Below are 18951 nucleotides of genomic sequence, written 5' to 3' on the forward strand. Positions count from 1 at the left end.
TCTCTCTCTCTCTCTCTCTCTCTGGTTCATTCTCTCTAACGCCCTTACTCTAAAAATAACATAATTTACAACATATGTAAATTAATCTGGGATAATTTTAGAGTTTAGAGTCTCCCTCATGCATAGCTCTGATCCTTGGACGAATTTGGCGCCAGTTTTTGGCGTTCTAGTTTTCCTTTTAGCTCTTACAAGGTTTTTTCCCCCAAAGTTTCGGCTTGAAGAATCACTGACGAGTCATTATTTGTCGAAATGCGCTTCTGGTGCATCAAAATTGGTACCGTATAAGTTTTACATTATGTTTCATTATTCCTCGATGTAACACCCTGACTTTCAACGATATCTCATTAATGGATACCGTATACATAATAACAGACAGAGAGCGTATCCACATCCGTCTCTTGATACACCCCCATACCATTAGTTTGTTTTTTTTTAACATTGAATGATTTTATTTTTGTGATCTCTCCAATGTACTAGACCTAGTATCTTTCGTAGAATACAAATATTGTCATGTTATACAATGTACATAAGCTATCAACCTAGTGTATAATAGTCGTCATTGCAATGGCGTTCATGTAGCTCCATCTTGAAAATTGAAAAAAAGGAGGGGGGGATACATTTATTTTAAAATTAGATTTCAGCCAGAGGAGAACTTGACTTGAAAATTGTTTAAAAGAATTCACAATGAAATAAAAAAAGATAAATCATAAGACAATTCATAATAAAAAGCATCTCACAATCTTATTTTGCCCTAAAAGTAGATCTATAGCTCTCTGGGATCTGCCCTAATGTATTTCCAGAGATCTACAGATCTACGGCTAATTTTGCTCAATATTCAAAATCCTAAAATCGAAGGAAAGGTGGATGTAAAGCTATTTATTTTTTTTTTAAAAAAACCTCTATCAAAAACATCTTCAAATTTCAAAATTTATCGAGGAAAGGAGGGGGGGGGGTTATCCTCTAACACATGGGTTCATGAGTTCAAACATCCAGCCTTACCATTCAGTACTACTACATGTACACAGAATTAAGAAGGGGTTATCCAATGTATCTTACTTTGCCTGTTGAAATAACTATCTTTGCATGTAAAGATAATGAAAAATGAATTTTGTTTTAAAAAATGGGGGCACCGCTCCCCCCTCTCACACACGACTCTACGTGCTTGTTATTAGTTTCATTATTTATACAACTAATTAAAACAACCCTATGAAATGTTACAACAGACAGGGTGTCAATATCTAATAACATATCCTTCTCTTTGTTTAAATGAAGGGGTGGGTTGAGAAAAATTATGTTAGGAAAAAAATCAATATTGACCCTGAATAACCTCGAAGTTTCCTATTCCATTGTATCCCGTGAGGATCCGGTTTAGAATAGGTCCTCAGTATCCCTTGCTTGTCGTAAGAGGCAACTAAAGGGGTGGTCCTTCGGAGGAGACCGTAACAACCGAGGTCCCGTGTAACAGCAGGTGTGGAACGATAAAGATCACTTCCTGCTCAATGGCCATAAGCGCCTGGCATAGTCTCCGTATTTAGGAGTGAAAAATTCTCGAGAGTTACGTCAAACAATACACAATCGATCAATCTATTCCATCGATATTAAGCATCAGTGCAAGTTTCATGCATTTATCAATTCAGTGGCGGATCTAGGTGGATATTTCAGAAGTTGGACGTTTGATTGGATTTTTTAAACAAGAGGCCCATGGGCCACATCGCTCACCTGAATCACCTTGGCTCATATTTAAATATTTCCCTATATATTCGCATGTAAAACTTTGATCCCTATTGTGGCCCCAACCCACTCCCTTGGGCCATGATTTGATCAAAATTGAATCTGCACTATGTCAGGAAGCTTTCATGTGAATGTAAACTTTTCTGACCGGGTGATTTTTCGGATGATTTTTAATGATTTTCCATATATATTTATATGTAAAACTTTGATCCCCTACTGTCGCCTCATCTTACCCCCGGGGGCCACGGTTTTGACAAACTTGAATCTGCACTATGTCAGGAAGTTTTCATGTGAATTTCCACTTTCCTGGCCCATTAGTTTTTGAGAAGAAGATTTAAATATTTTCCCTATATATTTGTATGTAAAACTTTGATCCCCTATTGTGGCCGCATCCAACCCCCGGGGGCCATGATGTTTACAAACTTGAATATGTACTATGCCAGGAAGCTCTCATTTAAATTTCAGCTTTTTTGGCCCAGTGGTTAATGAGAAGATTTTTAAATGACCTCACTCTATTATTGCTATTTTGTGATTATCTCCCCATTGAAAGGGACAAACCCTTCATTTGAACGAAATCCCTTCACCCACGAATGCTTTTGGAAAAGTTTGGTTGAAATTGGCCCAGTGGTTCTGGAGAAGTAGAAAATGTAAAAAGTTTACAGACAAACGGACGGACGGACAGACGATGGACAACAGGCGATCAGAAAAGGTCAATTAAGCTTTCAGCTCAGGTGGGCTAAAAAGTAATTATTTTGTTATTTTGGGCCTTCATCCCTCTTTTTGGGTGGAAAAAGCAGAAACTTGGGTCACAACTCTATTCTCTCTGAAAATAATCTGAATACTTCACAGGCAACACCGAAAGCACAGTTAGATATTCTATAAACAACCTTTATATAACTAATTAAATCAAATTCGTCTTCTCATTCAATTGTATGTTTGTGAAAATCTTGATACATTGTAAATTCAGTTAAAAAGAAAACCCAGTCCGTAGACTTAATGCGGAATAAGAAATAATATGAAGGAAAAGTATAACTAAACTTTACGTACGTTTTTTCTCCTCAGTGCATGTATTTTACCCTTGATGAATAAATATATGACGTAACGGAATATTTTGATGGTACATATTTTATTGTGTATTAAAGTCGAAAAAAAAAATTTTTGTAAAAGAAAAATTTGGGACTAATGGTCGATTGTCTGTGGTTTATATTGGAGACTTCGGTTGTTCTAACCTACGAAAGCCCAGAAGGCCCATTCGAGATTCGAAATTCAAAATACGAGATTCGAAATTCAAAATACGAGATTCGAATTTCGAAATTCAAAATCCAAATTAACCAATCAAAATGTAGGTCACAATAGATTAAAGGTTAGAGGATATATGCATATAAACTTAAAATATGACAGAAAGCTTATTCTTCTAATATGTTTACCAAACAACGAAACATTTCTTTTAAAGCTATAAATGTTATGATGTATGATTAGCATAAAGACAAGCCCGTAGAAAGCGGGAAGGGAGGGGGCAGAAAACTTGTTCCAGCTCCCACTAATTTAACTCCGTATTGTGTGGTAATCCGGTCAAATAATGACGAATACACCTTATAATATACACTGTACCTTAAATTGAAATCGTATATGAAGCCTATACCGATGATACCCCTCCAACAATTAATTCTAGTTTGCTTTTTTTCAGTTAAGTACTAATCAATGGCCTATATTTTTCATAACGCTATGCGAGTTATTTCCCCCTGATTACAGAGGGCGCTCAGCAAATTGCGGTCCTCAGTTGACGGTGTCATATAAGGAATAAATAGAAGATTTACAATTTCTGATTGCAATCAAGTGCCAGTTAAGGAATTTTTGTAAGAATTAAGTGTAATGACTTAAAAATGGTATAATTGAACCAATTATTTTACTAATTACATTTATATGTGTCCCTTGTGAGGTTTTCTAGCAAGCAATGTATGGTCATGATGTAATAAAGTATGTAAATATTACCTAGTCCTCGATTTCTTTAGATCAGAATCATGATGTCCTTAGTATATCAGCAATTCTTCATTATTAATTTTTATCAATATTTTCGACAACCAGTACACACACTCACAACCCATCCTCACCCCAAACGCATACATGTACATTGTCAATTTATCGTTTCACACTGAACAAAACTACTTGTTGCTAAATGTACACTAGGTGTCAATAAATATCTTGAATTGGTATCTCTAGTTTAATATTTTAGTTAAACTATTTTTTTCGCGTGTATTTCAATCTTTTGAAAGTTAGATTTTGTGTACATCAACTTACACCTCTTCTTGCACTTCAATTACTCAAATGAGCACAAAAAGAATCATTAGGCTTGTAGCAACAATGGGTCTGCCTCCTCTTATTATTGCATTATTTTTACGTGCAGATATAAATATATAGTCGGATAGACCCCCCACCCTTCTTTAAAAAAAACCCAGCATTGTCGTGAATGGTAGTGGAAATGTGAAATTTAACCAATGAATGGAACTGAAAGAGCAACTCTTGCCGCCTTCAATTCCTTCTTGAGCTTTGGATTATCACTATAATTATTATCATTTTTGAAATTCACTTGTCAAGAACTTTTATGCATTATTGATGAAGTCAACTTCTCCCCCTACCCCCACCCCCCATAAACGATGTCACGTGCCTGATTGTATCACATGCTTTCATTGTGCTTTTAATTCTAGGTGTTTGTTGTTTTTAAAACAGATTATTATTGAAATCCTTGGTATTAATTGCATAATTTGAACAGAAATAAACGTCAAATACATCTATAACACCCCCTCCCCCTTCCCCAACTCTACAATTTGACGAAGTGCATACTTTAAAAAGTTTTCTCCATGAAATCGAAGAAATTAAACCTTGTTTTTGTCATAAATATATTACAACCTGTTAAAACTTGGTATACTATAGAATTTTGAAACGTAAGCTTTACTATACACTATTTGTTAATACTATTTTTGTGAAGCTTAGGACCGCAATCGTAAGCGCCCCCCCAACTTCCGGTGTAAGGGGAGTAACTGCAAAAATGTAGGCCATAGGGCCACAGAGTCTCGCACAGTCTCGCTTCCGGTGGAGAACTTCCGGAAACAAGAACACATTTCTCAACATAGCAATAAACTATGAATTGGCTTATTTAAGTTAAAAGAAACGATCATAACTTTTTATTCGTGTTTGCATGTTGTCAACTTGGTTTACGGAAAACATGTAAGATGTCCAGGATCCTATCTACTCCCGGGTTGGCGAAAAAACGGGGAAAACAATGCAGGTGCTAATGTAAACAATCGATGTCAAAACACTTATTTACAGGAATAAATATTTCGTAAATATACATTTACATTTGCAGAGATGACTGAAAGCAACAGAAGCAATAGCTGTTTAAGGATGGTGTGAAGGATAAAGACCCCCCCCCCCCCCTCTTCACCATTTAACAGCTGTTTAATAGTTTCGACTTTCATAAAGTGGCGGATTGTTAACCCTCCCCCTTTTCTTCCGCCACAAAGGCATTACTGGCATATATAGATGAAAACTCCAGATTTGGCACCCAAGATGGCTGAGTATTTTGGCTAATACTTCATAACTTAACTTTTACATGCCCCCCCCCCCCCCCTCGGAAATACTGGATCCGTCAATGATATGGGAGAAGACAGATGGGATCTATGAAATACAGCATACGGTACTGATGACAAGCTTAATAATAATATTAACTGGTCTATTAGACTCTCATCGAGTTTATCCATGGAGATGCAATAAACATGTGGTCTGTCAAATTTATGTATATATGCGTTCATAAATATTTTACCTTAAAATTTCCATGTAACGGTAGAATCTCATGTTTTACATCATTTGCACGTTTTCAATTCTGAAATCTTGTGTAAAACTTGTTTCATACCAGAATCCAAAGCATCATTAGCATGACCTAAATGAATCTAAAACACATGTCAGAATTATGATTATGAAGAATACCTTTTGACTGAGTGGTGTCACATGTGGGTTTCGGATATTGTGAATGTCACATTTAAGAATTAGGGCAAAATTTTAAATGTATGACAAAACACTAAAATTGCTACATTAATTCACGTGTAAGTATTTTCACTTAGACCCCTACCTACGAAACTAAATTTGATGAATGTTGATCCAAATAATTCTATAAAGCAATATAATCATTAATACATGTACATGTAGCTCTGTGATTAACTTTTATTCAATATCAATATTTAGATACCATCAAAGTATATCCCATGTAGAAAACACAACTTTTCATGCATTGATTTGTTTCTGGCCCATCCAGACCAGAATTTAGATTTTTTTTCAGACATCAATCAATCTTTTAATCTCAAACTATATTTGTAACAGTTGTGCAGATGCAGAAAAATATACTTGAATCTAACAATGGAAGGGATATGCAATTCTTCATTTCCATATATTTAACTGAATTCTGCAGTTTCATTTCCACAATGCATTTTTTATTATTTCCTTGTACCCTTGTACATTATACTTCTTTTCTATTTACAGTGATTTTTTTTCTTTTATTTTATTTGAAGATAATGGGCCTACTGCTTGGTGGTTTATTGGATTGTGAAAAGTGACACTGGATTAACGAATTCAGGGCAGATTATGAAAGCTGCTTTGCTCTTGTTAATTTTAATATCTTATGATATACAAATACAGATTAAGTATTAAAAATAAAATAAAAGTCTTCAACACCATGTATTTTCTTTTCATACAATTTAATGTAGATACTTATGTACATAAGTCAAGCCTACGTTTAATTGATTTTTCCTCTAGAGTGGTAGTATTTGATCATTTATGACACACAAATTGTACAATATATTCTTGGCAATGACATGAAATTACAAGTCTATCAATAACTAGTGCCTGTCTTGTGGTTATGAAGTAGATAGAGAGTCATGGCTTGAAATCAGATCCTTCACAGTAGACACACCAAGTCTATGGGTACAGGTGGTCAGGAACCAGTTTCCAAACCATTGCTGTTGAAGATTGAAACAGAATAATCTTATAAAATGCTGACATAAAAAAAGAAGCACTTATTTATAAGAAACCAAATCTTATGATATATATTGACATTTCTTACATGTAAAGCTTAGCAGTAACCCATCAAAATGTGATTACCTGTTGTTGACAATTCAGTTATCTGCACAGTGCAAGGAATAGAGTCCATTTTTTTTGGTTTGTTGAGCCCGAGGTGGTACAGACTTAAGATCTTACATCGATGATTGTCCGACATCTGTTTTCAAAACATTAATATACATCTAATAATTGAAATGAATACATTTTGAAAAGTAGAATTTAAAAAAAGTTATATGAGGTTTTCAATTATGATAATGATTTTATTGCTTAATATGAATATAATATTTGCAAACTCTTAATAATAAATCACTAGTTTGTCTTCATTTTATAAACAAAGATCAAACAAATGTACTAGCTGGGATCAAGACAGTTTTATAATACAAATACATAATACATTTTTCCCTTTAATTATTTGTTAGCTTTCTTCAATTATATTTTACTGATATTTGCTATCATTTATTCTTTGTGTAAATACAAAAACCATAGAATATAATGCCAGTTGGGCAGTGATTTGTTCTTTCTTATGCCCATTCACAAAATTTTATGGATTGTGCTGTTTTCCATGATTATTGATAAATTAATTTAGTCCGAGTCAGTCACCTTTATAGTAGTTTTCTTTAGAAGAAACTGAATACTGATATGCATACTCAGGGTTTGACAATAACTGTAACCTGCTAGCCGCGGATAATTTTAATTCATGTTGAAATTTGGCTGGAGGGGGGAGGGGTGTATGTTTTTTTCTTACCTTTAAAACTTCATCACATAGCTTTTAGAATAATTGGAAATAAGAAATTAGTTTCTTGTTAATTAAAATCTATATTATACCTCTCAAAGGACTAAAATAACATACGTAGCAGCTGACTCTGTAGCTTCAGTCTCGCATGGATCCTTGAGTTTCGTGTTTTACCACAGACATAGTACATCTCTTTTACGTAAGCAATCTTAACAACAGATCTTAATGAACAGTTATTCAAGATTTGATACTAAACACTTTGTTCTCACTATGTAATATCCCCAGTATAAGATCGAAAACGTCATCGCACTAGGTATCGTGTGACACTCGACATGTTTGTTTATCTCCAGAAACGAAATCTCGCGAAGTCTCGCCGAACACTGTGCAGCCCTATAGGTTAAGTACTAGTATAATTCATCCTCTAGAGTTTCAGCACAGGCACCTGAAGTATGGACATTACCCCCCCCTCCATTTTTTGGATAATTTTTTATTGTGGCAATAATTTCTCTAAAATGTGTGAATTCCTTGTCTTTTATTATATCGGTAGAAGGTCAATATCTAAAGCTCACAAAAAGCGTGAAATGATTACATAAATTGAAAGAGGGATGAGAGAGACAGGGAATTCACACATTTCAGTGAAATTATTGCACCAAAAAAATTATCAAAAAAAAGGGGGGAGGGTAGTAATATCCATACTTTAGGTGTCTGTGGTTTCAGAGGCAACACTTTTATTACTATGTTTTCATGTAGGCCTATTTTATTCTTCTATTAATTTCATTGTTCATTTTCATCTTAATCCATTTCATTTTTTTTAATGTTTCATTTTTTATCTACTTTCATTATGAGATCTACAAGGAACGTAGCCTTTCCTGGACGTTCACCGAGGCTGTGGGTGTATGGATCAAGAAAATTGTACTTATCTATATAAAAACAATGGAGGAAATTCGAGCCATGAATAAATATTTCTCTCCGATCTATGTTGTATCTTTTTACATGTATCATTACAACAGAATACTAATTTATACACGTTTTAAAAATTATCTTATCCCACATATTCGCTATCTGTTTTCGGTCCACTCCGAAAACCCTTGGTTAGCGAAGATGCTTATCCCACTCATTCATGAATATTATACCACAGGAACCGGTAATTTTGTCTGTAATATAATGATAGTAGGAGTCTATACTATATCACCTCCTAATATCTATTAGGGGGTGATATAGTGTAGAACCCTTCTATTAATATTACAGAAAAAATTACCAGTTCCTACGATTATATTTCTAGAACATGTACATATGTACATGTTTGTACATTATGAATCTGAGTCAATGGGATAAGATATTATTCTTTAAAACATGGATAAACTAGTGTTCTGTGGTAATGACGCACGTAGATAAGCTTCCTGAAACATAAACAACTATAAAAAGGACAACATAGATCGGAGAGAAATATTTATTCTTGGTTCGAATTTCCTCCATTATTTACACACATTCGCCTATAAAAAATGAATGGGTGGGAAAGCTTTTTGCCCAGGCACCTGAAGTATCGATACCAACACCCTTTTTTGAATTTTTTATTTCAGCGATAATTTCTCCGAAATGTGTGGATCCCTTGTCGATTTTCATCGCTATGGGCGTTTTACGGTTTTTTCAACCATTAGAAATTATACCCTCTAAAGCTTACAAAAAGCGTGAAACGATTATATAAATCCACACATTTCGGGGAAATTATCGCCGCAAAATAAATCAAAATGAATGGGGGGTGGGGTGGGGTAGGGGGGTTGGTAGTAGTGTCGATACTTCAGGTGCCTGTGGATATTTCAGTGGTCAAACACTAAAATAGGTGTTTTTTCCCAGTTAAATACTTTTCATATCCCCTCCCCCTTTTTGAAATTGCTGGCCGGCTACTGGTCTGGTTAAACACACGATAATCAATACCAGTAATTACATTATAATGTTTAGTTCCCAGGTGCTTGAGTTCAGACTCCCCCCCCCCCCCCCCGAATAAGCTACATGAGTTGAATTATAAGTATGTTTGTTGAACATCTCTTTAATGCATATCAGCAATGACTTGCATACCCCATAAGTCCAAAATAAATCAAAATAGGTCCTTTCATGACTACCCTTACTGGATATAAAGGGTATTCAATATAAAAAGGCTGATTTTGAGTTATTTTGGATTATTTTCAAACTGTACAGTTATTTTCTTCGAAAATAAATTCTATGAATATGATCATTCAAGCAGAAAAAATGGTATATATTAATCTAAAATCAGAATCCATTGCCACGGGGTGTCATTAGTTAATATTCTTCATATAACCTTCAATTCCATTTAAGATAATTCAATGTGTACTATTTGAGGTGTATTCGTCATTATTCGACCTGGTTCCCCACCTCCACCACCCCTGATCCTGCTTTCTATGAACCTGACTTGCTACAGGTTTGTTTGCATATAATGACATGATTTATGTCAAAATATTTCTATCAATCCAGGGTAATTATCATTGTACTTGGTACTCTGATGAGTCAGCTGGCTCAAACAAATAAAAGAATCTGAATCTGAGTTGTTTGTTTCTATTAAATCGTAACATAGAGCATGATTTAAGCTGTAAAAAAACTTGTCATCTATTTAAATTCACGAAAAAATAGGAGTCCTATAGATAAATACAGAAAAAATGCCTAGTAAATATACTGCATCTTGACTAGGAATGCAAAATGATATTAATTTAAAGCATTCACCCAGCCACAATATCGTTACAAAACACGAATTGCGAAATTAATACAAATATGAATCTTTAATGGAAACAAAAGTGGTGCATAGAAATTATAATGACAAATAAGTGTTGTTTTTTTTGTTTTTGTTTTTGTTCGGTGAAATTATCAGAATATATCCAGCGATTACTATACCGATAATTATTTGATATGTTGGAAATTCAAAACATAGTAGTCCTATTATACCGGTAGAAAGCTTGCAAAAAGCGTGAAACGTTAAATATAAATCGAAATAGGAATGTGATAGACAAGGAATCCGCACATTTCGGAGAAATTATCGCCGCAAAAAAATCAGAAGGGGGAGGGTGTTGATAGAAGTGACGATACTTAATATGCAAATATCTTTCCCACTCTTTCCATCTTTTATAGACGCCTGTGTGTAAACAATGGAGGAAATTCGAACCATGAATAAATATTTCTGTACAATATATGTCGTTTCTTTTTATCTTTTGTTTATGTTTCAGGAAACTTATTTATAGGAAATTTGATTTATAGTTTTAACAAATAATGTTTCGTTGTTTGGTAAACATATTAGAAGAATAAGTTTTCTGTCATTTAAGTTTATATGTACTTACATATAATACAAATAAGTATTATCATGTTCAAATGTCTCATGTATGAACATTGTTCATACTAATAGTGCATATTTTACTCTTGTTTTGTTTTTCTTTTTATCGTCATTGCACATTGAAATGTTAACAATCATGTATGCTGTATGCCCGAGAGGGCCCTAATTTGGAAATAAATCATATTCTATTCTATTCTATACATGTACCCTCTAACCTTTAATCTATTGTGATCTACACTTTGATTGGTTAATTTGGATTTTGAATTTCGAAATTCGAATCTCGTATTTTGAATTTCGAATCTCGTATTTGGAATTTCGAATGAGCCTTCTGGGCTTTCGTACAAGTCGGTTATCTTCTAGCATCCTCGTAAAATTCACATCAAAGAGAAGGGCGGTCCTTCTCTCACTCGTGCGCTCCGCACACTGATGACAGAAGGACCGTCCGCCCATCTATTTGATAATGTGAATATTACTCGGATGCTAGAAGATAACCATTACGTAGCACAGGTTCATGATTATGTTACCAAGGTTGTTCCAAGAGGATTTTGTGGTTTTTTTTTTCAAACCTTGACGTAGTGACGACGTCACAATCGAATTGAAAACAAAAACATTTCTGTGATATTCGGGTAGTGAAATATACAGTAAATTAAAATGTGCGTTTAATGATAGTTGTGTAATAAATGGAATCTTACATTTGTGCAAACGCTCGGGAAATATTGAATCCGGTAACTCAGTTCATAAATTTCATATTCCATAAGCACTCGTTAAGATCCTCAACACATTACACGAGTCGGATCATGCAGTAGAGTTAAATCAGAGACAGTTTGACAAGATTTAATGTCTTTAAGTACATACATATACATATAGTCCTGACCAAATACAGTGATATAAGTCCTTAACATTAACAGTTTACCTAAATATTAACAATGCATATGATAAATCCGGAGACTAAGGTATTAATTTCTGTATGATAAACGTTACCATGATAATGATTGACCCCACACTCTATTTCCTGGGGTCATGACCCATTTCTAGATTCGCGTATGCTGATATAGAAATCACTATAGACGTTAGTATCATGTAAAATGTCTTTATTTCATATGAGGAACCCTGAGAAAGTTGTTATAGGAGCATCGCCTTGTGTAAAATAACCTGTACCGGCATAATGTTTAACCCACACTCTGTCTCCCTTATGGAGTCTTAACACTGCCAGGTTTGGTCCTGACGTGTAATCACTATAAGCCATAGTTTGGACTTTGGGGGTCCCATTAAGTACTAAATATGTATGTATAGAATTGGACGAAAAAGATTGCACGTTGACAAAGAAGACGAAGTGTCCATCGACAGGGGCTGTGAAGACTCCGGTGTTTGGGTCGTATCCTCCTCCTATATTGTACACGACACGTGGAAACACTAACGTACCGCTGTTCCAGGTGCTGTTATAAGACGACACTCCGACAGTGAAGCCCACCTTTCTGGTTATATCTGCAATTTATCAACATTTGTTTTCATTTTTATCGTCTCAAATGAATACATCGTTCTTTCAAATGAAAAATATAATGAACACATCTTTATATTTTGTTTAAGATTTTAGGTGGTTTATAAGTTGTATTTTATTTCATCTCACATATCACAGGACAGACACGTAGCATCCTTTTTCAAAGGTGGGGTGGGTGGGTTAGAAGTTGATCTTCTAAAAATGTCTTGATAAACAATTAACTAAAGAAAAGAATTTAAAAAAAAAACCAAAAAAACTTTTTTTTTTATCCAAACTTCAAAATCCAAAATCGTAGGGGGAGGGCAATCGAACAAAACCTAGAAATGTTCTATTTGACCAAACTTCAAAACCCTACATGGGGAGTGGGCAGCATTCGTCCTTCAGTACATGGACTCAATTCATTACTTTTTATCCTACATTCTTAACATTCCATACTACATGTAGTATTCAAAAACGCGAGGGGGGTGGGGGTGGGGGGGGGGTCTCGGGCAATATTTATTTCGTTGTTCATTGGGAAAGTATCGAACATTGCATGTAAAATAAGGACATATGAACTGTTAAAACAAGTGGGGGAAGGTCCGGACCCTTCCCTATTTTATGTATCTGTGGTCTAAGTTTGGAATTAAAGTTTTTATATACATGTAAATTAGTAGTCAATTGATTTTTGGATTTTTTTAAAGCGGTAAATGCATGTAGCTACTCAATTAATAAATCGTATCTAATATTCATCACTTATCTCTTGCGACAATCAACATGACATAGGGCGTGTTTTTGAAGCATTAATGGTATTCATGCAATTTTACCATTCACAGGATTTAGTGAAGTACAAGTTTTTAGAAACAACGAATCAGTTGTAAATTACTCATTATTATATCTGTTTTTTTATTCCCAAAATCAATACTCGATATTAATTCTATTTTTGTACTATAAAATTATAAGATTGCGGCTGAAAGCTGAATTTCTGAACTTGCAGTGGTTGTTAGCTACCATCGAGAGAGTATGAACAAAATACGACAACACTGTTTGACCGCTCTTGCACTCTATCCCATCCTCACTTCTAATGGACATAGCAGATGCATATAACAATTCAATACGAGGAATTTAATGATTCAATTAATCATGTTGTTACTGCAGTAAAAAGTTTGTTTATCCTACTTGAAATGTTTCATGAACGAATTAGCTACGAGTCTGCGACTCTTCTGTTTTGAGAGGTAACTTTGCGAGAAATACATTGAGCAGGTGTTTTGGTGTGTTGACGACTGTGCGTACGAATATGGGCGCAAGGAGGTATGTGTATTATTTACATGTGAAATTGTTAACTACTAGTATTTGTAAATTTGATATGAACCATTTTTGATACAAATTAAGGCAAACGTTCATTTTGTTACAGTTTCACATGCAATTTCTGAAGTCATGGAAGTTAGAAATGTAGATGCGTGCGAGATTATATGTGCGTGACTGTATGCATTGCGTAAACACAACAGATGAATAAACTTCGTAATATTCCCTAGTTTGAGCTCCGCCTATTTCATAAATACTGGAACACATCAGAATACTACCGGTCACACATGTGTTACTTTGTTTCACATCATTTTTCATCAATGCTGAAAGAAAGAAAGGGGTATAGATGACTGCTATTATATCAATTATATTATATAAAAATTTCCAAATTCTGAATATTACTTCAATAGTTTTAAAAGAAGTAATGCCTGCGAAGTTGTTGGAGAATAAACCTCCCGGTCTCTAAGATGAGGGGTGAGGTTTTCCCAACAAAATCTCGAGTCCAAGGTGTTATTCTTCAACAATTCCGACTACACGGCAATTTTTTTCACTTCCAATATAGTGATGATTGAAGTATGACAAAATATAATTCAGTGTTAAGACGAACAGCCATAACACATGATGTAATATAATTCTTTTTTAAGAAATGTGATTCTTCTTTAAGAAACAATTCTTCTTTAAGAAATATAATTTTTCGTTCAGAAATATAATTCGTCTTTATGAAATTAAAGATATATAATACTTGTTTAAGAAATATGATTCTTCTTTAAGAAATATAATTCTTCTTTATGAAATATGATTCTTCTCTAAGAATTATAATTCTTCTCTAAGAAATATGATTCTTCTTTAAGAAATATAATTCTTCTTTAAGAAATATAATTCTTCTTTAAGAAATAAGATTATTCTTTAAGAAATATAATTCTTCTTTAAGAAATAAGATTCCTCTTCAAGAAGACATACATCCCTGACACGTGATGTCAATGTTTAAAATCTCAAATAAATTAAACCCCTTGACACCACAGTTTAATACCAGGGGATCGTGTCAAAACCTCTGGGTTAAATGTATATATAGTCTATTATTGTACTTATTTATTATCAAGATTGTGATATATGCAAGGTGAAGATAACGAACAGTGATCAATCTCATAACTCCTACAAGCAATACAAAATAGATAGTTGGGCAAACACGGACCCCTGGAAACACCAGAGGTGGGATCAGGTGCCTAGGAGGAGTAAGCATCCCCTGTTGACCGGTCACACCCGCCGTGAGCCCCATATCCTGATCAGGTAAACGGAGTTATCCGTAGTCAAAATCAGTGTGCCAAGAACAGCTTAACAATCGGTATGAAACACGTCAGACAGCATTCGACCCAATGCGAGGTTGTATTGACGAATATATTTATATGAATTACTTGTGCATTCGTGGATATTGTTTTTGAATGCTTGTTTAATATGTTCTCTATGTTGTGTTAACAGTGAATGAGAAAAAACAAAAGAGGGTGTTGCACCGAAGCGGGGATTTTCCCTAACCGGAGCTCCGTGCAAGCACTCGTGACGTAGAACTTACCTTCATATTTATACCCATTGCACATTTACCATTTAGATACCCGAAGGATTCCCCAGTACTAGGGACAAGCCTAATACATTTTATTTGTCAATACATTATACATGTAGTCTAAAGATAATTTTTGAAATCGTTCAAATCAATTGTATTTTTTTTCCTGAGTATCAGATACAATTTTTATGGCTACATGTTACGAGTGTATCAAGTATTTAATAGTCTATACTACTACAGTCCAAAAGCTCTTATAGTCGTATGTATTATTTTCTACAACCAACAATTGACAACTGTACATGACTTTGACCACAACACAAAATATGGGAAGTTTAATACGCATTAATAAACTTCAACATTATTCAAAGTACATGTACCTGTAAAAATTGATTCAACATAGCAATTTGCTAATGGAATGCATATAAACTCAAACTGTTTAACGGTTATTTACCTTGTTTGGCCTTAAAGTTTTTCTGCCAAAGGTGATGATAACGAACAGTGATCAATCTCATAACTTCAATAAGTAATACAATATGGGCAAACACGGACCCCTGGACACACCACAGGTGGGATCTGGTGCCTAGGAGGAGCAAGCATCCCCTGTCGACCGGTCACATCCACTGTGAGCGCTATATCCTGATCACGTGAACGGAGTTATCCGTAGTCAAAATCAGTGTGCCAAGAACGGCCTAACAATCGGTATGAAACACGTCAGAGATCACCTGACCCAATGACAAGCTGCATTGACGAACTAGATCGTTATAACGACCATAGAATTTGCGAAATGCTGACTTCAATCGAAACTGTTGAAACCCCTGTACCATCAACTTGTTTGTCAGTAGCTTGCCTCGATTCAAAAACTGACCACACGCAGAACAAGCTCTTGCGCATCGAACCAGCTGAGAGACACACACACCATATGCAGGTGATAATGGAATATTGCTACATAAATATGGGAAGTTGACGATGGAGAAGCTGAGATCACCCCGTTTGTCACACAGTTGAGTTGTCAGTTTGCCGTTAATGTCTACTTTCAATAAAATATTTAAGTATGAAACAGAAGCAGACGACTCTGTGGTGTCCTCCACCCCGAGCCCACAGGGACATACCGAATCGACACACGAACGAAAGCTACCATCGCCAACAGACCAAACGTCACCGACACATCCAAACGCCGAACCGAAGGCCACAGCAAGATACCATCTCCTCCCACGTAGAAGCCTCTGAACAAACTCTGCTTCACATGAATGCAAAAACAGGCCAGCCAACAAAGGAACACAACTCGTCCCCATGGGAACTCCAAGATCTTAAAGCTTTTATGGGTTATCCTTAGGTTATTATATAATCATATATCATGTTATTCATACAGTTACTTATCCTGTAACTGTTGCAACTGCATAGTGCTATAGATTATGCCAGGTTTCATTTTGTTATTTTAAATTTATAACATGATATTCTGCTTAAAATGAAAATGAAATAAAAAAATCTTTTCGGGGGTGGGGACATTATCTTACAGGTCTATTTTAATATCAATTCTCACAACACGACCTTACCATTTTCGTTCATGGACATATTAATTCGGAACACCTCCAGATCCGACACAGTAGAGGAGAGCTTCTTTTGATCAACTTGAGATTCTTTAACTTCCGTCTTGAGATCCACAGTGGTTTTATTGACGTCATCTTTAAAAATGGAGTACAAACATATCATGTCTTCGAAAACGACATTTATTATACAGTGTAGTTAATATTCATACAATGTTTGTATTGCTCTTGCATTGTATATACGATATGATGTAAACTAATTAATGTGCATTTAATGCAGAAAGCAACGAAAAGAAAATGACAATTTGACACTGTACTTAAGGAATGTCAAGAATGTATTATATAGTTTAGATGAACGGTAAATATAACTAACAATGATCAATCTGATAACTCCTATAAGCAATACAAAATACAGAGTTGGGCAAACACGAATCCCTAGATATATCAGAGATGGGGTCAGATGGCTAGACGGAGTGAACATCCCCTGTCGACCGGTCACCCTATATCTTGCTCTTAAATGGAGATATCCGTAGTCAAAATCAGTGTGCCAAGAACGGCCTTACAATCGGTATGAAACACGTTAGACAGCATTTGACCCAATAACCAGAAATACCACCATGTTTTCAATGATTTTTCTAACTCTCACACTAAATTTGAACTAATAATTAATATAATTCCTTATATCTATGATTGTGATTGCAGCTCAGTTATCTCGCTATTACGAGATATCATTATACCATGTTATGACCTATTATCTACGATAATAACGATGTCAACTTAGTTATCTCGCTATAACGAATTGATATCTCATTGAGATGGTATCGTTATAACAATGTAGTGCCTTGATATTATGGGGTTATTAAACTAATATTGGTGAATATTGGCACGAGTTGACTGTAAAAATGCACGAGCTTGCGAGTGCATTTTGACAGCCAACGAGTGCCAATATTCACCTTTATAAGTTCAATAACCCTTTTATTATATAGCTAAATTGTTTAGTTGTTAAATTATATCCCTTTTCACTCAAACTACTCCAAAATAGACGAGAATTCATCAATAATGGCATCTAAGGTGAAGGTGTGCAATAACAGCATGCATTTCTTAACTGTTCAATATTTAACCCGTCATTAATGCATGAAGCAAACTGATTTTGTAAATGGGGACATCATAATTTACGTACAGTAAAACATTTTGCTTAAGTAAATATCAAATACCGGCTCTGTCAGATTCGGAGGACCGTCGTTTGACATTTTGGCTTGTTTACGTCGTTAAGGTAACGTCAATATTGAACGCTCATAGTCGGAATGTTTCGGGCGCATACAATTTACGCAATGCAAAGTTAGCGTTCAATAAATTCTCAGGATATTGAACGCTAACATTCTCTAGATTTTACGCAGATTTTATAATAGACTATTTATTAGCTATATAATAAAGTGGCATATTGACCTCTTTATAATAACTTAGTCAATTTGTTATTTCATTTCTGTTGTTATTACGACGTCGTTATCACGTTATATAGTTGAAATATTTTGTTGTATTGAAAAACATGACCTCGTATTAACAATTTGACGATTCTTTTTCTTCATCATAACAACTTAATTATCTCGATATAACCATTCTAGATATAAGAATTCTGTCTAGTTTTGAAACTGATGAAAAGTTTAATTCAATGTTTCTATTTTCTCATTATCTAAAACGACTAATTTTAAAATATTGTAATGGAGGACTTTCTTTTACTGTTTTAATACGATGTGAAATATCTTAAAAGTTTCCAATGAAGTTTGCAACTGTGACTGTCATTCCTTGCAGAAAATTTACATTTGCTATGTTTTGTATTTGGTAAGTTTACCAATTGTAATGATAGCCATTTCTTCATGAATGCGATGCAGATGTGATCAATGTGTGTATGGATAGCACATCTATGTTATCGATTGGGAATTCCGACAGAATTGAAAGGAAGATGTAGATATAAAACTAATTCCATTTGAGGGCATGGACTGCAACGTTTCACGCCGGCATATTTTTCATAAAGAACTAATATGCTGTATTTTCAAAAACGGAATTTGTTTCTTATTTCGATATTGTTATGATAATGAGTTATAGCATATTTTTTCATAATATTACGGGCCGCCAAAATATTCTTTGATATACAGTTTTTTTATG

At 34.7% G+C, this 18951-nt stretch overlaps 1 protein-coding gene and 1 long non-coding RNA gene across 2 annotated transcripts in view; both read right to left on the reverse strand.

The window, feature by feature from the left end:
* Positions 1 to 6462: 6462 nt before the first annotated feature.
* Positions 6463 to 6997, reverse strand: LOC125675891 (uncharacterized). Its single transcript, XR_007370689.2, has 2 exons — positions 6883 to 6997; positions 6463 to 6740 (listed from the first exon to the last, which is right to left on the reverse strand). It is a non-coding gene; the product is annotated as an uncharacterized LOC125675891 (long non-coding RNA).
* Positions 6998 to 11730: 4733 nt separating this feature from the next.
* Positions 11731 to 18951, reverse strand: part of LOC130046569 (uncharacterized) — an 8561-nt gene continuing 1340 nt past the window's right edge. The window contains exons 2-3 of the mRNA XM_056158515.1: positions 16798 to 16926; positions 11731 to 12395 (exon numbers count right to left, since the gene is read on the reverse strand). Of these exons, the coding sequence (XP_056014490.1) occupies positions 12007 to 12395; positions 16798 to 16926 (518 nt within the window). The 3' untranslated portion in view covers positions 11731 to 12006. The remainder of the gene's footprint in view (positions 12396 to 16797; positions 16927 to 18951) is intronic.

Source organism: Ostrea edulis, chromosome 3, assembly GCF_947568905.1.
Source record: "Ostrea edulis chromosome 3, xbOstEdul1.1, whole genome shotgun sequence".
Lineage (NCBI taxonomy): Eukaryota > Metazoa > Mollusca > Bivalvia > Ostreida > Ostreidae > Ostrea > Ostrea edulis.